A 10,476-nucleotide genomic window follows, 5' to 3' on the forward strand; every position below is an offset into this window, starting at 1 on the left:
CATGCTCCACAAACTGAGTGTAAGCAAGACACTAGCTTTAAATGTCTGCCAGTACTGCCACAGGACACATGGCACACGCGTTCAGAGGACATCACTGACAACAAACTCCCGGTGACCAGGTGCAAGACGATTTCTCAATGCTTCTCAGTGCTGCTGATGTTAGCGACGCTGAAGGAGGGGCTCCACAGCAACTGGTTGGCTACCTGCTTCAGTGCCCTGGCGGTTATGTCCCGGATCTCGTTATGCCGGAGGGTAGGGAAGCCCCCCCCCCCCCCCCCCCCAGGGAGCACGACAGGGCATGCGACACAGAGAATTCCTTCCCGCACTGACAGGATGTCGTGAGTCGGGAGGCAACCAGTATTACCGCAGGCATACAGCATCGCGAACTCCTCTTTGCTCAAGTTGAAGCTGTGACAGCGAAGGGGTCTGCAGGTGAGCCAGCTGGAGGCTCCTTTTTCCGCTGCCAGATCGAGGGCTCTGCGTTTCCGCCAACACCAATACATGCAAGAGCAAGGCATCAGCTCGAGCGCTATCCCAGGCATCGGATCTGGCCTGCATCCTCGCCTGCCGAATGACCAATGCGCGAGAGAGACCCGAACTGATGACTCGTGTTGCTGGGCAACTGACGATGGAGGTGTCAGGCCAAGACCGCTGTGGCGACATGGCAGGGCGAGCATTGTTATCTCCGTGTCCTTAACCTGGTGGCCAAGGAGAGCAGGGACAAGGCAGTTGGTGACTGCATCGTCCAGCAGCATCAGCTGCTCAGCAAGACTGGGTATGGTGCGGCAGAGGAAGGTCCATTTGCTCTGGAGGCCGTGGGTGAAGGGTATGCTGCCTGTGGCTGTGAGGTAGCTATCTCCCCCGGTCGTTTGACCTGCTGTGTCCAGGTGGCTACCATCCCGTTCGCGTACGCCGTTGTGAAGTCGGTGGATCCGACCCCTGCACCCAGATACCGACATCCATTGGTGTTGATGGTGACACCAGTGCTGTCGGAAAATCTGGACAGCATGCGCTTAGAATTTCGGTTTTCACGCTGAGGACGGTTTTCTCGGCATTCCAAAAGTCGTATGCAACCGCACCGTGGCGGCATACATACGTGAAGCATAGCGAACAAAAAAAGAAAGAAAAAAAGAGCATTTGCCTGCCAGTAGCTTGTCGAAGACACTGGGCTTCGGCTGAAAAGGGTGGCGTAGCTTGTAGAACCTTAGGATCTTCTTGTCTTCCTCTTCGGAGCATCTTCTCCTTTGGGATGATGATATTTCAGCCACTTGGGGCTTCTAGCCAGCCTTCTGCCACAGCTCTCTCGTCTTCTGTAAGATCACAAATAATAAAAAGAAAAAAGAAAAAAAGAGCATTTCCTGAAACAGTAGTGTGGATGTTGTCAAATTATCTGCTTTTCATTGCTTTGAAATTCTCGGGAGGGAAAGAAAAAAAAAATCTAGCGCCCAATAAGGGACTCGAACCCTTGACCCTCAGATTAAAAGTCTGATGCTCTACCAACTGAGCTAACCGGGCAGCCTTGGTCTAGTGGGAAGGACTGAAACTGAAGAGGATCGACGAGTGAGCGATTCAGTAGTCGCACTGTGTGCGTTTCGTGCCAAGGCCCTGTGCATTGCGTACTTTTTTTTGTGCATGTTCTAAGTCATCAGTCCACACCTCAAGTTTGTGTTCTATCCGAATATATACCCATCAGCCTTATGACCCATTCCTAGGTACTCTTATCACAGGGCGGCCACTTTTCGAAATCTGAACAGGTCAACCGGGGGGGGGGGGGGGGGGGGTTAAAGGGAGACAACTCCCCATTTAGAAGCCAACGATTTTTTAGGATTTCAGGTCCAAAACATCAGATCAGGGTACTTTGGTGAACAATCGAAGCAAGATAGTGAAGCAGAGTTTCGGTCGGTTTGTCGGAATGGCCTGTAAAAAAATCGGAGCATTTCCGAAAAATCGGAACAAGTGACGGCCGTGTTCTTATTGATGCGATGGCAACTCCGTCATGTTCTGTTGTGCTGTTGTTGTCCTTTCGTTTCTATCTGTGAGTTAGGTGCAGTGATAGTGAGTACTCCCCAGCTGACTCCGTACCACTCGTCGTCAACTCCGGAGTCGGTCATGTGCCTGATGGATCGTCACGGCGGTCTGGTCACGCTGCAACACGACCTGCGATCATCGTTTGCGCGCTCAGTGGCCAGGAACGACATCCAGCATCTGAAACGGTGAGGGTTAGAGGGACCCGATGATGTGATGGCTGCATGAGACTGTTAACGGGATGAACTCCTGTGAAACTGATCTTCGCCAATCGCTCAAGGGACCTTACAACTGTGGTCCCCGTGTACGGCTAATGCCACGTCAAGAAAATGAACCTGGGCCAATTGAAAAGCCCAGAGATGACGTGTGTGTGTGTGTGTTCGCTGCACACATGCACCTGACCAGACAGACAGTTCGCTGAAAGTTTGTTGAATGACCATCACAGTATTTTCAATTATTTTGTGAGAATTTGTTGTGTGCGCAAAGTGGTAAATGGCCGATATATTTTGTCTTCTGTTTTTTTTTCTCCCCCGGATAGGTTTATGATTGGCAAAGTGTTCCGTGACAAGAAGGTCCGTGGTGCTCACCCGCTAGAAATCTATGAGTGTGCATTCGATATCGTCACTCCAACACCGGGCCAGTATGTTTGACAAGTTGCAATTGTGTATGCATGTGTGCTGTGTGCATGTGCGCGCGTGAGATAATGTGTGTGTGTGTGTACGTGTGTGTGTGTGTGTACGTGTGTGTGTGCATGCGTGCGTGACCGCATGTGTGTGTGTGTGTGTGTGTGTGTGTGTGTGTGTGTGTGTGTGTGTGTGTGTGTGCGTGTGCACGGGTGTGTGTGTGCATGTATGTGTGCGTGTTCGCTTGAGGGATGATGTCTCATTGTGAAGATGCCGTTGTCTACTATAGGCCATCTCTCTCCATCACTTAGTTGTATGTAGTGACTCTACCTCCAGCAGTCTGAGTTAGCCAATCGACCGCAGTTGTATGATCTTCCAGTCGTCTGTGTGCCAATTGCTTTGCTTCTCTCTCATCTCATCTCTCTCTCTCTCTCTCTCTCTCTCTCTCTCTCTCTCTCTCTCTCTCTCTCTCTCTCTCTCTCTCTCTCTCTCTCTCTTCCCCGTGTGTGTTGTATACCAGGTTGCTGTCAGATGCAGAAGTTATATTCTCTGTATTTGAAGTCATTCAAGAATTTGACCATCTTCACGTACGTACAGTGCCTATACTCCATCCCGTTATCCAGTCCTATTCCCTACTGTGGTCTGGTGATGGTGGTGGTGTGGGTTGGGATTGGGCTAAGAAAGTGCAAAGTGCAGTCAGCGATCACTGAATACTGAATACTTAATAGTGGTCTCCAAAGAAAGACAGATGGCCATTGTACATGTGTTCTAATGTGTTCTAATGTGTGTGTGTGTGTGTGGAGCATACTCATCACTGTTCACTGCGGACAGATGGTCTCTTGTTGCACTGGGTGCTTGTGACGACGGTCTCTGTTACGCTATTGTCGAGATTGAGATGGTTGAGATGTTGGATGGTGTATTATGTTGGATGGTGTATGATGTTGTATGGTGTTACTTTGAAGTAGATGATGTTGTATAGTGTTCTAATGATGTTAGGTGGTCTTGTGCGATCTTGTACGGTCTTGTACGATCTTGTACGATCTTGTATGATGTTGTATGATGTTGTATGATGTTGTGTGATATCTGACCTGGACGAACTCTCCATGATGGCGCAGGATCGAGCAGCTTGCAGCGGCTTTACTCACGCGGCGTAGCGATCTCTAGCCGAGGAACAGCGGCGGAACCATGTTGTGCACAGTAATATTATACGTACTGTGTCAATGCGTGTTGTACGCGATCTGTCACACATTGTTATTATTATTAATATAAATATTATGTTGTATGATGTTACATGTATATGCTGTTGTATGCTGTTGTAGGATGTATGGTGTTAGATGGTCACGGCTGTCCAGAAGCGGCAACTTAGAAAGATGGCGTCGGTTCGAGATGGCATGGTAACCGCGCACGTGCCGTGGTCCGTGACTTGCTCATGTATGCACGCAAATGCAAGTCACAAACTCACAAAGATCGTCTTTGCATTTGGAGAAAATATCTTCGACTCTCTTTGGAGGTTGGCGAGGTTTGCCTAATCTTTACTTGATTGCGATGCCGGTATGTCCTCTCAATAATTAGAACAAAGAGAGCTGATGATCGCTTCATTGCTGAGCAGAAGTAACAATCAACTCTCCTCATGTCCTCAGTGCCAAAGGCAGACGACTGCAATTCCACAACGCTCATTTCACGATGATGGAAACAATAATCGTGTACTAGTACACACTTGGACCATTTGGTCATCCCAATTCTAGCCGCTAGTTCGTCCAGCAAGCAGATATTGACTATTACGATAAGTACAACTGCGTGAACGAGGGCTCATCCAGCAAATTCAATTCAAGACGTGACTCCAGTCAAGAATTAGGGTCTTTACTCGAGAGCTTCACAAATACAGGTCAAGGCACCCCACAAAACTGATAGATGGCACGAACGAAAGACGAATAGGCTAGACAAAGTGTCCCAAGTGATTGAAAACAGCAGATCTACCAAATAAGACAGCTACATGTGCCTAAACAACGATTCCCATACAGTAGAGAGTAGTATCAGGCAGAATGAAAGCCTTGGAAGTGCACAAATACAGCCACGACCGCCACAAAAATCGGACGACCGCCACAAAAAAATTCTCATTGCTCTACCTCCTTGAAGGGTGAAAGTTATCAGTTATCCTATAGCGATGTCAGTTTATGCCTGTTGGAACCCCCCACAGCCCGCACGAAATACCTTTCAAATAATTCCAGGATGCAATTGCAGCTCCAGACAGGACGAAGAAGAACACCGTGAAAAATAACGGCAACGCTGCCCAAACTCTCCGGAAACGGCTGAAGTCTTCCTGAAGATGTTAACATTGAATAGCCATCGATTACCAGCGTGGTTTAGTGACTTTAGAACTGTTTTGAGACTTAGAACGAAGCGATATCTCAAATTTGATGGAATTGTTACCTGTCAAATGCATGGGCGAGCAGGCCAGCTGACTGGTTATGCATGAACATGCATGAGCATGCATTGATTTTCATGGTTCACGTGCAGAAAACTAAGTTGCCGCGATCCAAGTGCAGCTAACAGCCGTGTGGTGTTGTATGATGTATGGTGTTAGATGATGTTGTATAATGGTGTATGATTGTGTGTGTGTGTGTTTTGTATGTATGCAGTCTCTTGGGCATGTTCTCTACCTCAACCACACATCCATGGCACAGGCGCTGCTGAGACACTGCTCCGTGCCACAGAGCCAGTTTGCAGCAGTGTTTGCCGTGCTGTTCGACGTGTCGGTAAGTACGAACGCTGGTCTGTTCTGCTGCGGGCACACGGACGTGGCTCTTGCTTTTGTATGCGCCGTCCAGGTGTGAAGGTACACAGTCATGTATGCTGTGTAGTCAGTTGTCTAAGGTCCTCAGGCTGTGTATAGTGCTCTATGTCCAGTGGACACAGCCACTACAGTCAGACCTCGCTTATCCGGTCCTCTTTTATCCGGATCCTTCGCCATCCGGAAAGAAATCGTTGGTTACCGATTTACAGCAGTTGCCATGCATTCACACAGTATGTGTGTTCAATTATCCGGTTCCCTCGCCTATCCGGATATTTTTCTGGAAACGGATGTGTGCGGTTATGCGAGGTCTGACTGTATTACAATACTCACACCGCAGCGGTGCAACCGTGTCCTTTGCCAGTTTCGTGTTTGAAAAGCACACTTATCAAACAACATAACCAAGACTACCCACCATTCACTGGGCGTATATAGAGTGGTGTTCACATCCCTAGTCATGTGACTAAATCTGTGTAGAAAGTGATCATGGCATGTGGACTGTGTGGAACCAACATGGCCAACATCATGTGACCCATAGATGCTGGGGTTGAATGGAGTTGGAACCAACATGGCTGCCCTGTATGGTCACGTGATAGAATCAATCGATGGGAAACCGATCTTTACCGGAGAGATCTGAGAAAGGGAGCAGAGATGATGGAGATGTATGTTGTGTATGTTGTTTATAAAAGTCCAGTGCTTGCTAATGAAATCTTATCACTAGCACACTTTCACCACCCCGAGTCATGCAGCCCTAGACAACTTGTGGCCGTGCGACCCAGCTCAGTTCTCGCTCGCGATGCAGCTTGCGGTGCAGCTGTCGAGCAAGTGGTCGGATAGCTCTTGCCAACCCTGTACACGTACTCTGGAAAATACGGTGCTTGTGTTCTGTGCCTGTACCTGTGTTCTATGCCTGTGTCCACTGCACTGTACTCAGAATGGCCGAATACGCTGGACGGTAGCGCAGACCAAGCTCAGCCAACTCTCAATGTCCGAGCTCGCGGTAAGCAGAATCCACGCAACAATGCATGCTCTTCGGGTCGTGTTGAGCTTGGCACATAGCCCCCCCCCCCCCCTTCCCCCAACACATGCACGCACACATGCACGCACACACACACGTACGTAAACCAGCCTGTATCGTAACGTAAACACACATGCACACACACACACACACACACACACACACACACACACACACACACACATACGCGCGCGCGCACACACACACACACATGCACACGCGCGCGCACACACACACACACACACACACACACACACACACACACACACACACGCACACACACACTGACTCGGGCAGCACACAGCTTGCTAGCAGCTTAAAGGGGCACTCCGGCTTCATTTTCGACGCCGAGTTTTCGATGCCAAGACGAAGGTAGGTGAAAGAGAAGACACCTCGAACAAGAACGAGTCTCCAGAAGCGATCGAGTCGAGCAGGAAGACGACTTTTGAATTTCGGCCGAGCGAGCGCTGATGACGTAATGAGGGATTAGCTTGCCAGTGGAAATGCATCTGCGCACATACATTTCACACACTTTTTGGCCAATTTTCAATCGAAGAAGAGGTTGTTTGCTATGTTCTCCCAACGCCGTGAGCGATCCCGTCTTCTATACCCTTCCAGGTACCCTGAAGGTCCTCCAGAGGAGAATTTATCTCCATCAAAGCGTTGTTGATCCGCTAAATTCGTCTCGAGACATATTCACCCAGTGCAGTGCTGATAAATGTAGAATGTTGAATCTGTGATAATTGTCGACGATGGAGAGAGAGGCTGATAGCCGCTGTCGCAGGGAGAGTGAAGCTGCTGGAAGTAACAACGGGGAGCCCGTTTGTATCACCTGAACAACCAGACTTCAAAGCAGCTTGACCAAATCGGAGGGTGCCTCGTTGCTTATCGTGAATATTACACCGACATGAATTACTACAAGTATACTGGTGAGTTTTTATCTTGTTTTGTTCGTATGCTAGTACCCTGGCCTGGAGTTCTCGTTAGCAAATTCCTATTCCCTGGCGTTTTCTAAACATTCCGTGTAGGACTGAATACGTGATCAAGTATTCCGATTTGGGTAAATGTGGAATTTGGACATGTATTTTATTAAAAAAATTCTTTTCCAAATAGAGCGTTTGTAGAGAAATGGTTGCCCAAATACAACAAAATTTATTCTGTAGTTCTACTACTAACTTGTACTGAAATCCAGTCGAAGTAAAAATGATTCTTCATGACAGTTGGGGTCAATGAAATCTGATCCAGGCATAACGAATGGTGACGCCTGCCACCCCGGGAACGAATGCCCATTTGGTGGGGGATACCAAAGTACTCGAAAGTAGTGCGTGTTTCAATGTGGCATGGAAGTTTTATATGATCTCTGGTCAATGCAACATACAATAGCCATCATGAATTGCAGGCCTCGAACGCAACTCCGACCAGAATTGGCAGTTCCGTAAGTTAGATGCTTTATAATTCCATGGCCCCAGCTGTAGTTATAGAGGGTTTTTTGCACATTATTCTTATAGTCGATAGGTTTATACTGATGGCCACAAACAACGGCAGTTCAAACTTCACTGATGTGTTCATGAGCTGAGAGATTTCTCTCCACTATTTCTGTTGTGCACACAGGTTTGTCCAATATGCATTGACCGTATTGGGTATGGTACCTGCTCTGAGAAGGGAATCGCTGGAGCCACAGTCCAACTATACAGGCTTTCAAGAAACAGAGAGGAGCCATCTTTGCAAGCTGATACCTGATGTGTACCGACAGAATTCTCACGAGATACCTTACAGACTACGCCTGGTGTATACTTCATAGTACTCCTTCGACTACTGTCTAGAATCAAGTCGACTGAAGCAACTTCAAACAACTCTGGCTTCAAACGAGCCGTCGATTAGACAAACAAAACATTCTCTCATATACTAGAGCACTCTGACAACTCACGACCTATTCCTAACGATTGCCACCGCTTATAAATATGTAGAGTACTGATTGGAATGTGCTCACAATCTCAACAATCCAGTGCTATAATTATTTGAATTATGTGTTCCTTCCATAAATGTTGTATCCACATATAATCCACAGTGCTGCAAAGTTTCAGAGTTCTCAGGGTATCAAACAAAATTATTTCAAATACAGTGAAATAGTTCGTGGACATTATAGCGTAACTTGTAGTTCCCTGGTCCTTTTCTTTGCTATAAATTAATCCTTTGCTCTCTAGCCACCGGCGAGTCCAACAGTGAAATTGTTAGTTCATATTTATGTGGGGGGGGGGGGGGGGTGAACATATTTCTATATAAGGGACCTGCAACTGTAATACCACAGTACAGTAGATAGCAAATATGTAGAAAACAGAAATGCATGTTCACATCATTGTACATGGACGGGCGCAGCAGGCCGAAGCTATCAGCCAGAACAGGATTTACAATCGCCTAGAGATACTTGAGCTATTCCAGTATTCTCCATGAGCTGTCCCATTCCACAATGGTTCATGCCACCATTATCATAGTATCCATGTGCATAATTCCAAGAACATCTCGGATTCTTCAACAATTTGCGCCACGGTGAAAGACACTCGAACGCTTGACTCGGTCACTGGGGCTGTCAAACTTCACATCACAAATGAACTTCAATTTCTCATCTGGTTCAAGTATATGTACTGCCATGACTTGACCATGCTTCATCCACAGCTGGGCGAAGATTGTGGCGTTGAATTCCATAGCGCACCTTCTTGCTGCCATGCAGGAATATGTTGAGAGAAGTGAACATATTTTTACTAAAAAAACAACAGCCACTGAAGAGGATAGCATTAGCAATAGCCTTGGGTGAATTTCCTGCAGGTACACGTTGTTGGTAGGTCTACTGGTCGGTCTCCGTATCGTCAAGTTCAGAAATCACCTGTACTACACATCTTGTAGAAGGGATCCTGATCGAAAAAATTTCTGATCATAAAATTCACTAAACTGAGGGCGAGACAAATAGTCAGTACTCCCCGATTCCGTCTAGCTGCTTTGATCAAGTGATGCTAACAAGCTCCCCGTTGTTACTTCCAGCAGCTTCACTTTCCCTGCGACAGCGGCTATCAACCTTTCTGTCCATCGTCGACAATTATCACAGATTCAACATTCTACATTAAATTTTGTCAGCACTGCACTGGGTGAATATGTCTCGAGACGAATTTAGCGGATCAACAACGCTTTGCTGGAGATAAATTCTCCTCTGGAGGACCTTCAGGGTACCTGGAAGGGTATAGAAGACGGGATCGCTCATGACGTTGAGAGAACATAGAAAACAACCTCCTCTTCGATTGAAAATTGGCCAAAAAGTATGTGAAATGTATGTGCGCAGATGCATTTCCACTGGCAAGCTAATCCCTCATTACGTCATCAGCGCTCGCTCGGCCGAAATTCAAAAGTCGTCTTCCTGCTCGACTCGATCGCTTCTGGAGACTCGTTCTTGTTCGAGGGGTCTTCTCTTTCACCAACCTTCGTCTTGGCATCGAAAACTCGGCGTCGAAAATGAAGCCGGAGTGCCCCTTTAACGAAAGCAGGAATATTGGACAATGTCGCCCCCTGCCTGTTATTTAACCAACTCTATGCTTCTTCTCACATGTCATTACGTATAACTTCTCTTCGACTTCACCATACGCATACCGGTAGCTGCACTGAGTGCACTTGCTAACCCTAGCAATCCAATGTTGTTGCTTTACTCTCGACACCATGAAACTCCATAAGCTAGGCCAGTGGGAAACGGAACAATGATCGGTGCGAACATGTCGCTCTGTTTCTCTGTGATCATTTGCAGATTCGTACTCTTCAGCAGTATATATTCCCCATGGACGTGGAAAAGGCCAAGGACAAATGTATTACAATGAAACGCGAGAAGGGCTCCGTACGTACTCTTCACTTGTGTGTGTGTGTGCGTGTGTGCGTGTGTGTGTGTGTGTGTGCGTGTGCGTGTGTGTGTGTTGGTGACCGTGTGTACATGTATGTCTGTGTTTGTGTGTGTGTGTGTGTGTGTGTGTGTGTGTGTGTGT

The 10,476-nt window shown here is 47.4% G+C and overlaps 1 protein-coding gene, 1 long non-coding RNA gene and 1 other non-coding gene across 3 annotated transcripts in view; 2 read left to right on the forward strand and 1 right to left on the reverse strand.

Annotated features, from left to right (window-relative positions):
- LOC135817816 (eIF-2-alpha kinase GCN2-like) overlaps positions 1 to 5,401 on the forward strand; it is a 44,522-nt gene extending 39,121 nt beyond the window's left edge. The window contains exons 31-35 of the mRNA XM_065331093.1: positions 2,045 to 2,213; positions 2,564 to 2,665; positions 3,169 to 3,235; positions 3,764 to 3,845; positions 5,288 to 5,401. Coding sequence (XP_065187165.1) covers positions 2,045 to 2,213; positions 2,564 to 2,665; positions 3,169 to 3,235; positions 3,764 to 3,802 — 377 coding nt within the window. The 3' untranslated portion in view covers positions 3,803 to 3,845; positions 5,288 to 5,401. The remainder of the gene's footprint in view (positions 1 to 2,044; positions 2,214 to 2,563; positions 2,666 to 3,168; positions 3,236 to 3,763; positions 3,846 to 5,287) is intronic.
- Trnak-uuu (transfer RNA lysine (anticodon UUU)) lies at positions 1,443 to 1,515 on the reverse strand. Its single transcript has one exon. It is a non-coding gene; the product is annotated as a tRNA-Lys (tRNA).
- Positions 5,402 to 6,782: 1,381 nt separating the features above from the next.
- On the forward strand, positions 6,783 to 8,660 carry LOC135817817 (uncharacterized). The gene is made up of 2 exons (XR_010553587.1): positions 6,783 to 7,386; positions 8,069 to 8,660. It is a non-coding gene; the product is annotated as an uncharacterized LOC135817817 (long non-coding RNA).
- Positions 8,661 to 10,476: the final 1,816 nt, after the last annotated feature.

Source organism: Sycon ciliatum, chromosome 5 (genome assembly GCF_964019385.1).
Source record: "Sycon ciliatum chromosome 5, ocSycCili1.1, whole genome shotgun sequence".
Taxonomy (NCBI): Eukaryota; Metazoa; Porifera; class Calcarea; order Leucosolenida; family Sycettidae; genus Sycon; species Sycon ciliatum.